Raw genomic sequence first — 20,237 nt, 5'->3', positions numbered from 1 at the left:
AAGATGACAGAGGACGGCGCGCACGGGCGTGCGTGCGCGCCAGACGCGGTTTTGCTAATGATCGCGCCGGAGGCTGACTGCTTTGGGGGCAGCAATGCTCAGAGCAAAAGCGCCGACTCATCACTTTTCCCAAAACTGATTAGACGGATTGTTCCGTCCTCAACGGCTGCTGCAGCTGATGATGTCGAAGGGGGGAAAAACCCGAAACAAACCCACAACAGTGGTGAGAAACTGCTGCAAAAGAGCGGCGCCGTTGGACTCCAGGCAACAGGCCGTGGGCTTCGATTGCCTGGTTGGTAACGCGGTCGATGGGACGGAGGCAGACGACCACAGTGCCAGGAGGGCGCTCATTTGCTTCCCTGGATCACGACGGAACGTCAGGGACCGCCCCCCTACCAACAACCGCTGTGGCCGACTACCAGCAGCCCAACCTCTGTCCAGACAAAAACGTGTGCGTCCTTGTGGATCCACACCAAGAGTGTGGGTTCAGGGCCGCGGCCTCCTCGGTTCCCGTCCTCCTGCTTTGCATTTCCCTTTGAACAGTTTCCAGGATGCAAACCCAAACTTCATCGCCGCGTTTGTTTTCATCACATTGTATAATGAAACATTATTTACGGGCTTATTTTTAACTCCGTCTCCAAGTTTTATCCTCTTCTAAATCTGGCATAATTATCATCTATCACGGAACGCGGAGATGAGCTTCTGGATGGAAGTTCTAACATTTGACTCTCACTTGGTTTCTCCTCGTTCACCACACTGGGCTTTTTATTATTTATTATTTTTATTAAAATGAAGGGCAAAATAATAACTCCTAACCTACGACTATAGTCAAGGAGGCAAATCTAAGGAAGTGCTAAAACAGGAGGGAGGAATCAAAATTATTATATTAATAATGGCTAATCCTCACCAAAATGACACTCCTGCTAACCTGGTTCCCGTTAATTACTTAAACCGCACCAATATAACATGAATATGACGTTTCTCGTGCACATTCATGGGCATCTTTCATCCATGGGAACACAACGGCGGCCTTTTTTAGACGCCCAGCTTCGCACAGATGAGTCACATTCTTTTGTCCGTTTTTTGCGAGGCTCAGAATGCTAACCTTTGAGACAAACGACGTCTAATCTTATACGTTCTGACTTGACACTAAAAAAACCCCCAAAAAACATGATTCATAGAAGACAGCTGCTTCTGCTTGTGCAGAAAAGTGAGATGAATATGTGCACGGATGCAGTGTTCCAGGACTCTCTCCTCCTTCCTTATTGCTAATTACTTTGAAGCCCTGGGCTGCTGAATATTGCAGGAGGCCAATAAGCCGAGCGTGAAGACTATCTGGGACCGGAGCGTAACTTCACACCATTTTATCGAGCAACCAGGGTTCAACCTATATGAGTAACTGCTCTACTGAGTGACATCAACTCTGAACTGCTGTGAGCATCCGAAGCGCGTCCGTCCATCACAGCAGGGACGGTTGCGTTAGCCACAGGAACATGGATTTCCTGGAGCTAACGTGCCGCTAACGTGCTGCAGTAGCATGCTTTACATCTTGAGGGGTTCATATCTAAAGGGAATCCTGCCAAATTCAATAGAAACTTTCTGTGTAACCTCTAGAACAGGCATCTCTGACTGCGCTGACCTGTTTTATTTTTGGCTTTGCTCCCCCCCCCCCCCTCGCCTTTCTCCACCCCCTGACCTCCATCTTTGCCTTCCAGCCTGCTAACAACAAACACAGGATCTACCATCGCCTGATTACATCAGCGCCCCCCCCCCTCCATCTTTACCCACTCTGGCAAATGAGACGGCTTTAATTTTGTAGTCGACGCGCCCGGTGTCCTAGTTTATCAGCCCCCGACACTCCTGCCTTTACAGTCGGGAGGGGGGAGAACATCTAAATTTCTATTTCAAGTGCACGTTATGAGCGCCGATCCATATCTTTGTGCGCTCTCAATAACCTGTTCCAGTCCGCCAATACAGAAGAAGCACCGCAGAATAATAACAAACTGACAGGAAATAGCAGAAGAATCAATATTTTTGAGCGCACGTTCTCCTTCTTTCCACCTACGGGAACTTTTTAATGTGCTTTTTCTTACCCAGAGCAATCTGCCCCCCCTCCCCCCCTCCCTGCCTGCGTTCAGCTTTTAATTATTTGGCCAAATGCAGAGAGAGAAAGCGAGCGCGGACATTTTTAGGTCACAAGAACTTGACAAGAAGACAAAAAAAAAGAGTCATTTTGAAGCAGTTGGGCATCTGCTGCCTTTGTGTTACCGTGGATACAGTAATGGGGCAGGGCAGGATTTGCGCGTGGAGGACGGGAGAGGGTGCAAATTGGGATTTAACTTCACAAAAAGAGGATTCCGGCTGAGTCAGGGCGTTTTTCCCTCCCACTCCTGTCCATCACAACTATCGCCCAGTAGCAAGACGGAGACGTCGGGAATGAGCGCGGAGGGGGAGATTAGGGACGGGGTTATTATGGGAGCGAGGCAGCTGCGGCTATTGTAGCGAGTGCTGTGATTTTTAAGATGCTCTGAAAGAGCAATCATCTTATTTTAAACTTAACTTGCTGTTCCACTAACTGTCGCGTAACAGCGGGGCCACGTTTTCCCTTTTCACTTCCCCGTGTTTGAGCATTATCGGGAATTCATATGCAGCATCTGTAGTTGTTTCCCAGACTATGCTGAAGGGGTTAGCAAAGCAATATCTGTGTAATATTAGAAATATATATAGAAAAAAAGGAAGTTTGCTTTTATTGCTTTTCATCTCCTCCATCTTGGCTTTATTAATCAAAGCCGATGATGACAAACTTTCCCTCCGCTTCATCTTACTCCCAAGAAATCTGCCAAAAAAATTTCATTTCAATTTGTTTTTCCGATATTGAAGATGCGAGCGCTTGTCGCGCCGGCGCTCTGGGATTGGGCAAACCCCCTGATGCCTCCAGACAATATTGCCATGTGCCCGTCGTCGCTCTCGCATGGGTATTTTAGTAAAACTGCTTTTCTGCATCTGGAAGTTTGGATTTAATGAAACGCAGCCCTGATGATTCATTATAGAGTCCTGACACAAACGAGTGTCAGCATCAGCAGCATCAACAACCTTCTCCCACAAAGGCCCCTCTTTAATACATATGAAGCCAAATGAGATACGCACGAAGAATGGGGGAGAGAACGCCATCAGGAGTCGGCCGTCGTGCCCTTTTATGGGCAACACAGATGGATAGATTTAGGGTGAAGGGTCCAAACCCCAGTTCATCTGGGTCTTGTGTGTCTTTAAAAGCTTCTAAAGCGTCAAACGGCTGCAAAGGCCTGGTCGGGGGGGGACATGGAAGGCGACTCTGACTGGTTATAGAGGGTCAGAAAGGAGCAGAAGTGGCGAGCCAGCGGCTGGATTCCAAAGCCTCACATCTTTAACGCTCTTTTGAGAGCGATCCCATAGTAATCCTTGTTTCCTAATTCACCCAGAGGGGCCCATATCCTTCTGATGCGCCCTGGTGGGTGTGTAGTTAAACTTTAAGTGATGCGTAGGTTCCCCGACCTGAACTAGCATGATGATGCTCTCCGCTACGAGGAGGAGCCGTTGCTGGCGAGCTAACGTGCTCTGTTTGTGCATATGTGCACCACGCGCGGACGTTCCTGCCTCGTCTGCTACCGTTTCTTCCGCCGGGTCACTTCTTTTTCATCCGCGCTGCCTTCAGATTCGCCCCATCAAAGAATCGTCTGCGGAACGCGTAACTATCTCATCGGGAGAGGACCGCTGATGTGTCCCTGGGCTTTCGCCACTCAAAGTGAATCACACAGGCGGCCGCACACAGACAACAGGGCTGCACGCCATGGCTTTCGGAAGGTCACTCTAAGAATAGCTAAAAATGGTTCAGGCCCGATACGCGGCGCACTGCCGAATGTGCACGCAGGCAAATGGACAGAGGAACATGCATGAATTCAAGGATGCAGTCCAGCGCACTCACACACACAGCAGAGCAGCGACGGACGCACAGAGAACGCACTCGTGCACGGCCAAGCAACCATCTCGCCTTTCGCTGGAGCATCGGATGGCTCACTGCTGGGGAAATAACTGTCGTGGGGGGGCTAGATGGCTTCACCTCCTTATGCTTGAAAGGAAAAAGCTTTTTGCCCATCAAGCAATGTTTAATTAGGCATATTTATTCCGCTAATGTGCTGCAAAGATGGCAAACAGCAGAAAAGAGACCAAAGATCTGACGGTTAACGCAGATGCACCCCACTGGCCGCGTCACTTTAGAAGAGACGAACGACTTCCTGCATCCTTGGGTAACCGTCCACAGTAAACCTGTAAACACACACGCACACACACACACACACACACAGACACACACAGACACACACACTGCCACCACATCCTGGTTTGCCGGGATAATTGATGCCTCCGTTCATCTTGTTCACACATTTGACTCGGTGCTAAACTTAACCACAGCTAGCTGCGTGCCTCACACCTCGGGTGTCATACATTAGAATGTTCTGCAGATGTGGCAGCTTATTGCTATTCCGTTCACTGGTGTCCTTTCAACCACCCTTGCTGCCCACTCCCCCCACAACCCCACCCCTCTCCCCTTGTTTTTTTGCTTCATTTTGTGTGTGTTAGCATGCGAATGTCTGTCTGCACAAATGCAGGTATGAGCTTCCAGGCAGTGCAGCCGACTAGATGTGAAGTGACACGCTAACAGGACCATCCCTCCCCCCCCAACCCCCACCCTCCCTTTGGACACTGGCTGAGAGAGGTAAGATCAACAAATCCAAGCAGACATACCCTTTTATAAAGAGCTGCATCATCGTAGCGGCAGATGGCTAATCCCCGCCCCCGCCCTGCCCACCTCCACGTCCTGCCCGTTTCTCTAATATCACTTTTTTTTTTTTTTAATAATCGTTCATCCCCGTTTTAAAGGCGACACTGAGAGATTGCCTGTGGAGGGGGGACATTAAGTAGCGCCGGGAGAAGCAGAGCGCGGTGGGGGGGGGGGGGGGTCGGCTCGTCATGTAGGATGAGAGGCGCTGACTTCCTGTGACCATCGCTGTCAGGGTCAGCTCACCTGTCCTGTCTGTCCGTTCAGGTTTCCATTGAACTCCTGCCCCCGTTCCTAACCTCCTCTTGCACCCTGAGGCTCCGCCCTCTTGTGATGTCACAACATTTCTCCATTAGGAACCTCAGAGCCAAACGTTTCAGCCCAATCAGACGTGTTCTGTTTTTTTAGAGGGGAGAGGATCATCGAGCCGGGGCTGAAGCGGGTCGCACACTCAAACCGACTGCAAGATGAGGCACGAGCTCTCCAAGCCGAGGTTCTGCGCCCCGGCGCCGACAGCAGATGGGTGTTTGTGGAGAGAAGGAAGCCGGGCCGGGACAGAGGAGATGGAAGCGCTCCTCTCCGGCATGTCCGCCCACTCCCACTGCCTTTTTCATGTTCTCCCCAAAAAAAAATGTCTCGGTTAAAACCGAAAGTTTCCCTTTTCTTTAATCTGGTTGTTGGATCAATTTGGGCGGCAGCGGGTCACCGTGTAAACACGCAATTAACACTCTAAAAAACGATCGGTCCTTGTGTCTGATCGTTGCGTAGCGCTCAGCTGGCAAATGACTGTTTTGTGCGGCGACGCGCAGAATAAACACAGGCTTTGTGGGCCTTGTTCTGTGAAGCGTGCACGTTCACCAGGCTGTCGACCCGGGCACGGCGCTGTCCCTCAGCACGCGGGCTGCTTTTTGGGTTGTTCCGCAGCGTTGAAGTGGCCTTCTGAGGTTAAAGCTTTAAGATTCAGGCAGCGGACGGTACCACAGGTAGTGCACATTCATTCCTCACAATGCTGTAATTCCTTCTTCTGACGTGTTTGCGTCCCACCAGGCAGCCTGAGCTTCGCTGGTAAATGGGAATCAGGGCACGAAGCGACTGGACAGACCCGGCTGAACATGCTATAGCAAGAGTAATAGCCCGCTGCCACGTATCTGATGTAATGACTCTACTTACTGTATCCTTCCAGCCAACAGTATATTCTAAAGAGATTAGTACCGAAGTGCAGCCAAAAAAGCATCCATCCCCCGGATCAATACCAACATAACAGTGTAACATAATGACCTGGGATGGACTGAGAGGAAGGGAAATGAGTCCAGCACTCCGGTGAGTGTGGGAAACCTGACGGGGTATAGGTTCCAGGAACCAGCAAGGCTTTTTTGAGGGTTTAATCAGGAGGTGAAGAGCAAAAACAACAAAAGCAGGAAGCAAAAGCCGTGGTTCTTTACCCGAGACGGTCCTGACGACCTCCGAGGTGTTCCTCAGGCCCACGAAGGAGAACTGGTAGAGCCTCCAAGAGCGAATGTCCCCGACTTCTACTGAGCTCCTCTTCCACTTGTACACGATCTCTTCCCTGGGGTAGCCATCTGAACGGCAAAGTACAAAGTTAAAAAAAAGGAGGGAAAGAACAGAAAAAAGCTGCATGGTGCAAAAAATAACCCCCTTATTCAGACTCATCTGCATCCCTTCAGGGAAATAAGCTCAGGACTGATGATTCCAGAAAGTTCTGCACTCCGGAAAAGCTCTAAAACTACAGGCAGCTCGTGTACTTCTAAGCTAACCTAAGCTAGCCATGGCGGCTCACTTTAGCATGACGAGGTACAGTATGTTCTGGATAGGCCTGGGGTGCGTGTGTCGCTCCTGATACCTAAATGGAACCGGTGTGGAATATTTCAATTATTCATCAACTCCACAGAAGAAAGACATCAGATCGGGAAAGAACGCCGCTTCAAACGCACTCCACGCGCGGCGGCATGAATTCCAGTAAACCAGTAAATACTGATTGAATCTAACCGGATGCATTTTTATAACAAGATCCCAGTTTCAGAGCTTCCAGTTGGCCTGCTTTCATTTGACTGGGCGGGAACCGCGCTGGGTTCCCGCCGGTGTCAACCAGAACCCGACAAGAACGGGGATTTTCCTCCGCCTCTCCTCTGGCGAGGCGTCGTGTGCGGTCGATGGAGGAGCGAGGGCTGAATAATGCACGTGAATCTTCCTCGGCGCAAACTTTAAATGGCTTTATGACTAAAGTGCTCTCAGATATTCAGTTATGCCGGCACTCTGCGGCTCAGCGGACGGACGGATCGGCCACGTTCTGCACCGCTAGGCCGTCGGCGCGCACGGAAGCGTCGTTGTCTCTTCCAGGAGCTCAACGTTACACCTTTTAGCTTGTAGCAGAGGCCTTGTTGCCACCAAACGTTGCAATTTGAGGCCGTCGGGGGAATGTGCAGCGTGATAAATGCTGCTCGGCCTGTTTCCTTTGAGATTGAGCACGAAGCAGCTTCCAAACTTCAGCGGCCGTCCGCGGCTTTCATCCATTTAGGGAACCGTTTGTTCCCTTTTAGGACCCACACCTGCTGGTTTCCCTTTCTTTTTCTTCTGGTGGAGGCATTTACTCTGGGGAATATCCCATAGTGCACCTCTGTAGAGCCGCAGCAGCCTCATTAACATGCTTAACGTGGGAGGTGTGACCCATTTGGTCTCGTCGAACTTTTTAGACAAAAAGAGGGAAAAACAATGATTTGTTTCTTTGCTTGATTGAAGCAACAAAATGAGCAAATTAATGGATTTCATGGAGTCCTGACAAAGACAGCTTTGCTAGGCTGCCTGTGTCCAAGGGTGCACGTACATGCGCAGACTATATCACGACAGTAAAGGTCAACTTACAGCTTGAGAACTCCAGAGGGCACGAGTGCTCATCCATTGGGAAGTTGTTCAGTTTCAGCTGGCACTCTGCGTCGATGGTCAACCTGCAGGGACACAGTTTTAGTATCTTTGACGAGGCCGGTCCTGCCCGATGCTTCCTGAGATTCCACGAAATAAAGTCGAACCAAAGGCTTTTATTATATTTGTGCGACTCAGCAGACACGGCTCCGCTCTCAGCTAATTGACTAAACGGCCGCTAACTAACGCGACCCTGGCTAACGACGTTTTGTGGAATCGCGTCCGAACAGACGCTCCGATTCATCAAACATCGGAACTGGATCCAATTATCGTTTGCAGCAGCCTTGATCGGGATGCGCCGCACAATTAGATCTGCGAGCGATGGATGATCCGCTCGACCAAAGTTTCTGCATTAGTGGGTCTAAGTAATAGATTCCAGCGCCTCCTCGTCTCAGAGCCCAGAACAGCAAATAACCACAGCTGCCCGCAGCCATCTGGGACCATAATTAGTGTATTTAAATGAGAATCTGATGTTTGAATTCCATATTGGAGAATTTTTAATTTGCTAAAAGTTTTAAAATGACTTTCAGACTGTGTGGGACTTAACAGATGGGGCTTTGTGCGCGCCTGTTTGGGAAATTAATGCATTCATTATTTGTCTAATTGATTGTCTTCTATACGTGGGCATGAGAATTGTATAATAAACGCACCCGCTCCACTTCTTTAGGTGAGAGAAGCTTGTGTAAATAGGAGCATATTTAGAACGCCGCCGTGCTAACGCCAGGCCACATTAATTAAAATTTCAGTAAAGCAAACTGATGCTTCCGCAGCCTCCCATCTCTCTCTTTCACACTTGAGGGAATTTAGAGGCAAAGTCATTAAACTTCCCCTTAATGAGAAAATGACCTCCAACGACCTCACCTATCTGCACACTGGCTGTTGTCATGTATCACTGTCCTCGCAATCATGGTGGTCATCCTAATGAAGCGCTGGGAAAATTCAGACTTCTTTAACTAATTAATGAAGTGTGTGTGTGTGTGTGTGTGTGTGTGTGTGTGTGTGGGGGGGGGGTTCTGCTGAGCACTACATCCATCACGTCCTGATTGAGTCCAGGAGAGTTTGCTCGCTCTTATTATCACTTATGATCCAGCGCTAATGTTTGCTGTATCCAGCATGTAAAACATGCTAATTAGCGCGACAAGAGTTAATTAGTTCTTCTGTTTCACAGGTTTTGGGTTAACAATCGTTCACTTTCTGAAGCAAGGGGGTCAAAAAGTTTTCTTATTAACACAGGCTGTTGATGGCGGTATTACGAAATAAACACGAAGCTGCTGGAAAATGAGGAGTTTGAGGACATCCCAGTGTTCCTTACTCACTGGAATTTCGAAAGGCCCCGGGCCTCTCCAGGATAATCAGTGCCATGTTTTATTTATCATAAGGTAGGTTCCTTCTGCCCGCATTGATTGTTCCTTCTGATGGATTCCAGGGCAGAAGAATAAACCTGGCTTAAATGGGAGAGCTCAGCAGGCCGTGTGGATGAGTGTGAATGGAATGACCTCGGACTTCTACCTGAGCGTGTAGAGTATCCGCCCGTCGTTCCAGATCCGGAGCATGCGGTTGGGCGTGGTGATCCAGTGGGCGTCGGCCTTCTTGGAATTGCGAAAGAACGTGTCTGGGATCCAGATCTTCCCGACCATGTTGCTGTTGAGGCGCAGGACCTTCATGGTGCTGTTGAACTTCAAGCGCCTGTCGTACCAGGTCTGAGCGAAGAAGATGTCGATGGTGTATTCCTGTCGGCGGGGCGAAACCAAGAAATGTTCCGTTTATGTTTATGCTAACGGAACCGTCGCTGCACTATGGCAAAGGTCAAATAGAAACAGGGGCTTCAAACCCCTTCCATTCTGGCAGCAGAGGGGGGTGTATTAAAAACCCAGAAGTCCTCACAAAGAAACCAATAAACCATCACTCCGCCTGCTCACTGAGGCCATTAATTATTCATTGTTTGGCATAAAAGCCATCAAAGCCCACAAGCTAAAACATTCTCTTCAGTCCCTTTAAGAGAATTCGATGTAGACAAAATGACACGTGTGAGACTTGTTGATTTTATTTATTCCGTTATTGGGTTCCTGGAATGGTTGAGCCCCGAGGTTCAAAGAGGAGTGAAAAATAAAGGAGGGGATTTGGGCGCGCGAGGACACCGAGGCATTAGTGTCCGACAATAAAGGCTAAATCCGAGCCAAAGTGTCCTAAACGAGATCTGAAAAATAACATTTTCGCTTGGCGACGCTCCAGCTTTTTCCTTTTTTTTTAAACGGAATCCCTTTCGACAAAAGGGCAGAACACTATAAAAGCCAGTGATGAGAAAAAGATTGGATGCTTTTGAGCTTCCCAGAGGCTCTGCTGAGTGGGATAAACTTTTATTATCTTGACACCGTAAAGGCTCTGGGATGCTTTTAAAGCCACCGGGTCCATGGTGGGGCCGTGCTGGGGAAGTTTGGGATCGGTGGCAACTTTGTTTTTAATTCCACAGAAGCTTAAAACATGAATATGAAACATAAAACAATTAATAACAGTGTTTGTGCATAGAATCATCAATATGTTGGTCAGTAGGTGTGGCTCTCTCTCTCTCTCTCTCTCTCTCTCTCACACACACACACCACACACACACACTCTCTCTCTCTCTCTAATTTGATCTCTGATCTCTTTTCCCTCCCTTTGGTTCTGTTGTTCATCTTTAGAACTCAATGGGCGCCACAATAAAGTATGGATGAGAAGGACACGTCTGTCTTGCCTTTCGAATATAATGGAGAAATATTTCAACAGGTGGATGAGAAGAAATTGAACAAAACAAGAGATTTTTTATTAGAATGTTGCAGAAGTGAGAGGAGCTAAAGAAAGGGAAGGCAGAACGGAGCTGAAGGAGCCTGAGAGGGTGAAGAAGGAGCGTGAGGAGCCACCTTACCCTAACCTGGATGGATTCCCCACTTTGATGCGTAGCGTTACACCAGGACAGCGGCGTTAGCAACGGGCTGCAGATGCTGCTCTGAATCAGCACTTTCTGCTTTTGGAATGAAACTGAATTCTAAATGAAAGCGGTGCAGAGGCCACTGCAGTAACGAAGGCGCCGTTATGGGCGGGGCCAGCTGACCGACCAAATATCTGGTGTGAGACCCTGGTTGTGGCCTCGGCGGCCCCCTAAAGCTGGACACGACCCCCCTGAAGCATCACACCGGCTTTACTCACCATGTTGATGGCGTTTACGGGGCCGATGCTGTTGACAAACATGTCCGTGTGAATCACAGTTGGTTTGACTGCAAAGAAGCACAGAAACATGGATTTAGAGGAGGGCAACGGTGACGGTTTCCTTCAGAATTCGATTTGTTATCATTTGGATTAACAGTTTTTAATCGTACGGATGAAAATACGACCTTTTAGGACGGAGTCAGCCATCATATTACCAACATGACTCAGCAGAATTGTTATTAAGGGTCCACACAACCAATAAACTCACAATCCGGGTGACTAAAAGGCCATTTAGCTTTTTTTCTATGCTAAATTTAAACTCCATTTAGTTATTTACTCTGTGTCCCTTTAAAACAGAGAGGCCTCATTAACGACAGCATCACTATTGACTTTACAAAAACTTGACACCAAACCAGTGAGAAGCGATGACGTGGACGCTGCCCAGCTGGGGGGGGGGGGGGTCCTTAGGGGACACGGGACACACGTGCTGCTGCTGCTTGTTTACCTGCATGCTTACATCTGTCCGGCGCCGTGCACCTCTTAGCAAACAGCCCCGAGCAATTTAGCGAGACGGACAGCTGGTTGTCAGATAAAGTGCGGCTGAGGAAACACACAGCTTGGTGTCAAATGGACGTCCGTGCACTGTCAGAACCTCCGAGTCAGCCCGGATCAACCTCCACACCGCACTAATGCGCACGCTTATGGATGACTGGGCACTATATCTGCGAGAGCGACTTAAGCGACCTCAAGCTGGATGATGTGGGGGGCTCTGGTGGGGGGTGGGGGGGTAAAATGGAGGGAGTGTAATTTTGCAGCCATCTGTCATGTTTGCTTGCGTAGCAACCTCGCTTGTGATCCCAACACGCCGGCACGTGAAAATATTCCTGTACCGCTCTGCTGGATTTAAGAGGTTGTGCAAAATACCTTTTAGGAAAGAAATTTAAAAAATAACAACTACTGACATTTTAAATGGAGTAGAGCAGAAATGCCTGGAGATTCTTTCAGAGCATTGAACAAACATTGGCCTTCAAATGTGGAGTCGGAGACAAGCTAATGCTCAACAACACAGCCACCAAGAGCAGGTGGAATACTGGTGGAATACTGGTGGAACAGTGGTGGAACAGTGGTGGAATAGTGGTGGAATAGTGGTGGAATAGTGGTGGAATAGTGGTGGAATACTGGTGGAATACTGGTGGAATACTAGTGGAATACTGGCGGAATACTATTGGAATACTGGTGGAATACTGGTGGAATACTGGTGGAATAGTGGTGGAATACTGGTGGAATCTGGTTGAATCGGCTTTCCAGAAGTCACTGTTGTACCAGCGGGTTGCTGATATGTTTTATTAAAACAGCTTCATGCCGAGTTCCTCTTCCCCTTCACAAACGGTACAAAACATTCCATTGGGCTGGTTGGATCACATTCCTGATGTAATATGAAATAAGGAGTCTTTTCAGCCCCCTCCATCACATCTCTGCACTCCTCGCCTCGGTTTTCACACACACAGTTGACTCCAGGGGCATTAAAATTAAATGAGCATCACAATGGACTTCAAAGGAGAGTCGCGGCGATCGGCGCTGAATCTAAATCCGCAGCATTTCCGAGCTCCGTGGAGCGGCGCTACAATTTGTTGCGTGATTGGTTGGTGCACCACATGACAGTATAGCCAGCTAATTATAACCCCTTTGTAGCTGAGCAACTTGGCAGCAGCTGGAAGACCAACGTCAGGGGAGTGAGATCATAGCGCGTTTGAAGATGACGGTTGAGACGGTGGCAGTCGGCTTCTGAGCTGCGCGGCGGCTCCAAAAGGTTGAAGCCGCTCCTCAAAGCATCTGAGCGGCTTTTAAAGCAAGAACCCACTTCTTAAAGTATTGATGATGAAGATGCGCCCCTTCCAGGGCGCTCAGTCCTCGTCTTGGAAGGACAGTAAAACCTGTTTGTGCTGCGCTGCGCCATAAGTGGCGGGAGCCTAATTAGCTTTGTATTTACCGTCTTTGGCTGCTGTTTATGGTCCGGCCCCACTGAAACGTCCAGTTTTCCTTCTTGGTCTGGTGCTCGGATGCTACTTTAGTTACTCCATGCTAACATGACGAATTTTTAGGAACCTGATGCAATTAATGAGATTAAACCTCAACATCTTTCCCTCTTATCATCCTGAGGGGAGGAATTTTAGCAAGTGTGTTCTATTCTTTGGAATTAGTGGGAAAACTGCCACACCTGTGATGCCGTGTTGCCTTTTTTTCTGCAACCGAGACTGTTTTAGCATGTAGGGTTGGTAAGTAAATAAAGGCCGTTGTTACCGATGGCTCGGCGAGAATTAAAGATTCCTACAAATGGAAAATTAAGAGAAATTTGTATGAATTCAAAATCATTCATGAATGCCAGCGCAGGTGTTTGACAGCAAAGCTAGTTCCATTAGCTGTACGTGATATTGCTGCTTTTTGCGCTCTCTAATGAGCTGAATTTCCGCATCCAGACACGAGTTTGGCAACAGTGTCTCAGCATCACATGACAAACACGAACCAGACCTACGTCAGCCCCAATTGCTGCCTTTAGTTTATTCCCTTCTGACTACTAAAAGACTCCTGGCTCCGTTATCTGCTGATCTACTCCTGTGCCTTTAATAATGATTCATCAATAATTAGCATCAGGCCTTGCTTCTAGCTGTGGCTCCAAAGTATGATGGGATATATTGCTTGGTTGGGGTGGGTCGGTTGGACACGACTCTTCATGTAAATAGGGTCCAGCAATCCTCACTGAACAGCCCCGCACCCTCGTTAGTGCACTAGTTAGGCTCTAGGGAGTGTGTGAGACTTGCTGGAGCTTTTTGGGAAGCACACTTTGTTGCTGCTTCCTGCGATTCAGGTCTGTTCCTCCATGTCCCATCAACGTCCTCTTGACAGCTGCTCATGCACGGCTCACCGTTATTATTCCGTCCACAGTTATTAGTTGGGATTAGACCAGTGCTCCCAGTAAAAACGCACCCGTGGATCAGGCATTAAAGGGTGCTGAAGACTTCCCAGTCTGCTTCCTCCAGAGGGACGCGGCGGGTTTAGGATGCATGTGCAGACAAGACAAACCTACCCAGCTGTCCGCCTGTCTGTCCGCCTGTCTGCCTGTCTGTCTGCCAGCGTGTCTGCCTGTCTGTCTGCCAGTGTGTCCGCCTGTCTGTCCGTCTGTCTGCCTGTCTGTCTGCCAGCGTGTCTGTCTGCTAGCGTGTCCGCCTGTCTGTCTGTCCGTCTGTCTGCCTGTCCGCCTGCCTGCCTGTCTGTCAGAGGGAGGCCGCTCCTCTCCACTCACTTTGCTAATTCAAGGCTTTGCTCCTATTTAATACTCAGCCTGTGAGCTCGCGTGTGGAGCAGAATCAAGTCTGGGGCAGAAAGAGACATCCCATAATGTTCACCAATCCCCACTCAGCATTTTAGATCTGTCAATTATAATCTATATATCTATAGGTCACCAAATCCATAAGGAATCACCACCCCCTTCCTGTTGGCTAATGAGCTAGCATGATAACAGCTAATATGTTATAAAAACAGGTTTCTCCTCATTAATGTTCCGACTAAAGGAATAAAAGGTGGCGCGTGCGAGTCGCCGTTACGAAATCCCAGATTAGCTCTCCCCATGAAAGGAGACAATGGCAGGCTCCGGGCTACCAAGAGTCCCTAGAAAAAAACCATGGGCAGACATCACGCACACATGTTGGACGGCAAAGGCAACCGCGCGCGTGGGCGTGCGTCGCTGCGGCTCCGTGACTAAACGGATCATCTGCGGGAAGAATCGGGGCCCACCTCCGATGTCAGGTCTGAGTTTGTTGTCGTAGCCGTCCAGCAGGCTGTTCAGGATGTGCGTGACGTCACTCTCGTAGACTTTGGGGGTCAGGACCCACGTCTTGTTGGACACCTCGTCATCGTCGTCGGACTGGAAGGAGCTGCGGGAGGAGAGAGGGAGAGAGTTTCATCATCTACGGAAGTGCTTCCTGTTGAGAAACGGCTTCCGTTCATCCGCCCGTGCGTCCGTCCAGCCATGATGGGCACACCCAGGTGTTACTGGGGGCCCACGAATCACCAAACGAGGACAATCAGAGCACATTTAGAGGCTCGCCAACACGTCAAAGCCTCCGGAATTTATAGCTGTTCAAATATCTGCACGGAAATTTCGGACACGGGACGAGCGAAGACGGCCCGCAAGTGTGTTTTAACCACAAAACTCAGCAAATCAGAGCAAAAATAGAACAAATTCAAGCGTTGCACATGGAGTCGGGCTTGTTTTTTATGTAACTGGTCGCTTGTTTGTGTAATTTTGTAACCGGAGGGAGTTTGGACTGAGACCAGACTTGACAAAGTCTGCCTGAGAGATCTGGCAGTGCTGAGGAAGAGTCGGGAACCAACGCACACACAGGCCCAGTCGGCACCACTGAAGGTAAAATTCGGCTTTGCTGAAGTATTTTGCCGTCTTTTCTGCCGCTTGACGTTGGAACGGTGGCGCGGGCGGGCGGTGAAGGCGCAGCGCTGGTCCTCTCAAGCACTCGGGTTCAGGGAAAGGAAGCGTTCAGGTCCTGATCAGCAGGAGCTCAAATGAGAGGAAATGACCACCAACCTTCCTTTGGCTTTAGCCATCAACGTTAGCTAAACATGCTCTCCTTTTGTACGTTCTATTATATAAATATGGGGCAAAATTCTTCAATAGGACAGTTTGTGGTAGAACAACAACACAAACATGTCAGTGTTTAGCCTTTATGTGCCGACTTTAAGCCGGTTTTAGTCTTTCTCCACGTCGCCTGTGCAGATACTGAAGTGATGAGCGATGAGAACGCGGCGTTTCTGCAGGACCGGCCTCATCGTGCATTTAGGCCAAAGCAGATAAACAAACCCTCCTGACGTTTGATGTGCAAATGAGGCGAGCAGGCTGAACTCGTTTGCTTCAGATCTTGGCTTGTGTGACACCTTCCTGCATTTTTGAGCTTTTTTTTCCTGTTTTCCACTGTCTGTTTTTATTCTTTCCTATCATGACCGACGATAACTGAAACTCTTTCGATGTGAAACATTGTGTTTGCTCCCGTCTGTCAGGGTTTGGGCCCTGTTTGATGGGGCCTGTCGACAGAGGAAGGGCAATTTTAGCTGATTTTCTCTGAAAGCGGGGCTGAGGATGACAATATTGAGGCCTGGAAATAATCAAAAAAGCCTTTTCATCAAATATCGTCTGCATTCAGTCGGATTCTACGTTCCCATGAAACACGGTTGTGATTTATCGGGTTGAAAAATAGGAGTAAACTATATGGTGAGTGAAGAAAGGTTATATTTTAAGGCCCTCTTCATTTTCCAGAGTTGTAATCTCAGACTTCTTCCAGTGATGTTTCAAAAAAGCCTCATGAAAGATAAAACGCTCCAACGTCCCTCCCTTATCTCTGCAGGGACGGAACCCAACAGGTCTCCCCCTGCAGCAGACAGTTTCAGGTTTAATGGGATGGCGCTCGAAGACACTCGGAGCTGAGGTCAAACAAACACAGCACTCCGGGAGACGAAGCGATCGGAGGACAAGTGCAATATGAGTCAGAATTCTGGACGTAACGGCACCTTTTACATTCAATTAGCATTAGCGCTGCGTGCGTAACGAGAGTCTGATTTACTACGGCGGCAGTTTGTTATATAACGAGGGTCCTAAAGTGCCTCCCAGATGCCTCTAGTGCATGATTGTGACGTTTTGGGGCATGAAAAGTGACTACAAAGGGGGGTTAGTCGGGATGATTGACCCTCCAGCGACATTTCAGAGGGAGAAGAGAAGAACTCATCACGGGAAAACACAGAAAACTCCAGCCGGCACTGAAACGAAACTTTTTAATCTGCTTCAATCGATTTCAGTCAGGACGGCGATTAAAACGGGGAGAAGGCAATAATGAGGTATCGCGGCTCCTGCCATTAGTCTGATTCTGCGTATGCATATGCATGAGAGCCGCAATCTTGAATTACTATGCAGGCCGTGGCGGAGATGCAGCTGTTCTTTATATAACGGATTTATTTCCACGCGCAACGTTCAAGGCAGAAATAAGGATTCAAGGATGGTGACATGCATAAACAATGAGGCACGTGGCGTTGATTGAAGTTGTGTCGCCGCACCTCTTGCTAGCTACATGAACTGGCTGCGGGAGGCGTCCTACAGAGCAACCTTGGATCCAACTCGTATGAAATGGGATGTATGAAATAATAAAGAATCAGTAATGGTGCAAGGGAAAGCCACTGTTTCCATGGTGAAGTACAAGGACAGAAGCCTTGATAGCTTTCTCATGTTCTGGTGTGATGATTTTTTTTTTGACTAACGGTGAGTCAGAATGTATTAAATACATCCCTGCTATGGGAGCAGTACCTTAAGACGGGATGGGGGGCAGGTGGATGGAATGTAAAGTACAGCTGAGGCCATAACAATGCTCCAACACTGAGCACATCAAAGGCTGTGGCTAGCATTAGCATCCAGCTCACATTACTATGATGAAATCAATTTCATCTGATCATCCCACATCTTGATGGCTGACCCGTACCAACATTGGTCAGGCTGTCTGTGAATAACCACATAAATGAGCTTCAGTTAGCCAAGGCTAAATCCAGTTTAGCTAATATTAGCAGGTAAGCTTGACTTCCTTCTGTCAGTGGTACCAAAGGGCAATGTTTCTAATACGTGCTACGTTAGGTTAATAAAAAGCTGTCTCGGACGCCCCTCCTCACCAACATCACTGACGTTATCTTTCATTACAGGTGCAAAATGATAAAATAGAGAAAAACACCATCTTGTCGGACAAACCAGTCACCGTGCCACTGTTTTTTCAGATGAATCCCAGATGCTTTACAGATTAAGATCAATCACAGTTCTGTCATTTTTGTAGGTGTGCATGCCCCTGACGGGCACACGTTTAGTGCTGAGATGGTGCCTCCAGCCTGTTAAGTTGGCTCAAGTGAGAGCTTTGTTATTATTTATTCTCATGGCTGATTCCCTCATCGGTCTTCTCTTACTCAAACACCAACAGTCACCCAGCAGCTTCTTCTTCATTCTCCTCCTTCTCCTCGCTCTCCTCATGCTAACAGTTCCGACTTTAACGCCACTAATCCGCTATCACCTCAGGTGAGCAAAACTAGCTGTTAATTAGCAACGTGTCTGGTGGAGCTCAGAGTTGTCTTCTGAGCTCCTGGCGGAGCTACATTTGATTCCATATGCTGAGACACCTCAGGAGAAACCCGGCTGTGGCCCCTGGACCTGATGTGTGCTGGTACTCATCAGACATCACTCCACATAGTAACTGTCACAATGAGTCACAAAGCACCAAAGATTACTGGGAGCAGGCCGGAGGCCTTGAGAGCAGTCTTACGTAAGACTCCTCGTACATAAATCACAAGAAACTTCCGATGCAACTTCCCAGCTGCCAGTGAGGGGGCAGGTGACTTTTTCAATATATAAATGTATACGTTGGAGCCAGATATCAACTCTTTACAAGCTGCTGAGTAATGACCTCACACTCGGCCCCCCTGCGATTATTTAAAGCCGAATCGGCGCCGCTTGCTGCGATCAATCTTTCAACCGGTCTTGAATCCATAAAACCCAACCAAGTGCATGATGGGACAAGCTGCGGTGTTTACCCAGGAATACTGTGACCCAATACCAAAGAAGAAGAAGTGAGGCCCTACAGCCCTGCACAAGAGTCCTCCTGGCTCAGGTCGACACCAACGTGACGGTGATTGAACGTCGGCAGGCTCATGTGCCTACATTTTTATTTTTTCCTTAGACCCCCCCCCCCCTTCACACACACACACACACGCACACACACGCACACCCCGCAAGACGGACGCGCTGCATCCGTCCTGCTGACGCGTCCTATCTGCGCGCTCGGGTCGAATGTCCTGACAGGGGCATCGAAGAAAAGGGGGGAAGAAGAAGAGATAAAGAAAAGCCCTCCCAAACGTTTGCGCCTGAGATCAAATGGCAGCGAGCGTGTGCACGCGTGCGTGCGCGCGCGAGTCCGTGCGTAAGACAAGAACGATATGATTTATCCTTATTGTGCCTGCACACTTGCGTCCCCTGCTCGTCTGCCATTTTGAAATATTTGTTTTTCTTTTCCCCCAAATCCGACCCGTGGCACCTCTGCGGTCACCACCGCTTCATTCATTCTGTCAAATAATGTGAATTCAAGTCCAAACATTCATTCGTGAAGCTTCAAAGCTCTCAGAGCAGGCTTGATCCTTAAAGGTAGCTTAGCAGCGTTAGCTCAGGGGAAATTAGCCGCTCACTGCTATTTCTAACAGCCCGTGTGCGGCATTAAGACAAATAATCACCATGCAGAGCGTTTTATTGCTTGATTAAAATGAGAAGTATCGCCAGGATGCCATCAAATATTAGCTTTAGCCTACAGCTCCCTGATGCGGCTGTTAGAACGTGCGAAATACGCCACAATGGAGGGGGAAAAAACCCATAGTGAGCATAAAACATGATCACTAAGGTGTTACAGACGCAGCTCGATGGTAACGCCACAGACCCTGGATCAGCGGGCTTGTGTTGGCCGCAAAATCACGTCAAATGTGGGGTGGGGGAAAAAAATCCGAACCGAACAGAAGCTGCACGTCGCCCCGGGTGTGCCGGGAAGCGAGCCGCAGATTTCCGCCTTACCTTGTGGGCAGATTAACGACAATGAAGACCCAGAGAAAGAGCCTGACGGGGAGGGAAGGCTTCGCCATTGCTGCCGAGGCTAAATGTGGCGGAGCCATCATCACCAGCTTCCTTTCCTCTTCAGCGCAGATGGACGCGTCCGTCTATTCACTGGGTTCTCCCTCTCCGCGGTGCATCACGCACGCCAGCGGCAGCGGGTCCGCGAATCTTGACCCGACACGGACGTGCGCTGGAACCGGATGAGCCCGAAACGGAATGGATGCGGGTAGGAAGCGCGGCGGCGCAGCACTCCCGTCGTTTCTCCCCCCCGACCGACAACCTAACAAGGGCCTAAAAAAACACCCCAACAGAGACCGCGGCGCGCCCCCCCTCCCACCCTCTGTCTTATGATGAGTTCCGCTGATACGGAGCAGCTGAGACGGAGCCAGCAGAGCTTCGGTCTGAACGGAGCTGGACGGAGCGGGTCAGGGAGGACCCGGTGCGCGCTGCTGCGGCGGATCAACACATGCGTGGTTCCACAAAGCGGAAGCGGGCGTGAGAACTTGATCTCGGAGCCTTAGGAACCAAAGCTGGGGCTGTTTTCGAAATGTGTGATTTAAATCAATATTAATATTGTCGTTATTACTGCGGTTGCGTGTTCAGGCTGCGTCACGT

General features: G+C 49.1%; 1 protein-coding gene across 3 annotated transcripts in view; it reads right to left on the bottom strand.

Moving 5' to 3' along the window:
- Positions 1 to 19,926, bottom strand: part of gabrg2 (gamma-aminobutyric acid type A receptor subunit gamma2) — a 32,120-nt gene extending 12,194 nt beyond the window's left edge. For all 3 annotated transcript variants that reach the window (XM_057054286.1, XM_057054287.1, XM_057054288.1), the window contains exons 1-6: positions 19,584 to 19,926; positions 14,726 to 14,865; positions 10,934 to 11,001; positions 9,260 to 9,480; positions 7,694 to 7,776; positions 6,256 to 6,393 (exon numbers count right to left, since the gene is read on the bottom strand). In XM_057054286.1, the coding sequence (XP_056910266.1) occupies positions 6,256 to 6,393; positions 7,694 to 7,776; positions 9,260 to 9,480; positions 10,934 to 11,001; positions 14,726 to 14,865; positions 19,584 to 19,684 (751 nt within the window). In that variant the 5' untranslated portion in view covers positions 19,685 to 19,926. The remainder of the gene's footprint in view (positions 1 to 6,255; positions 6,394 to 7,693; positions 7,777 to 9,259; positions 9,481 to 10,933; positions 11,002 to 14,725; positions 14,866 to 19,583) is intronic.
- Positions 19,927 to 20,237: the final 311 nt, after the last annotated feature.

Source organism: Takifugu flavidus, chromosome 14 (assembly GCF_003711565.1).
Source record: "Takifugu flavidus isolate HTHZ2018 chromosome 14, ASM371156v2, whole genome shotgun sequence".
Lineage (NCBI taxonomy): Eukaryota > Metazoa > Chordata > Actinopteri > Tetraodontiformes > Tetraodontidae > Takifugu > Takifugu flavidus.
The sequence above is the reverse complement of the archived record's forward strand: the minus strand, read 5'-3'. Positions and strand labels throughout refer to the sequence as shown.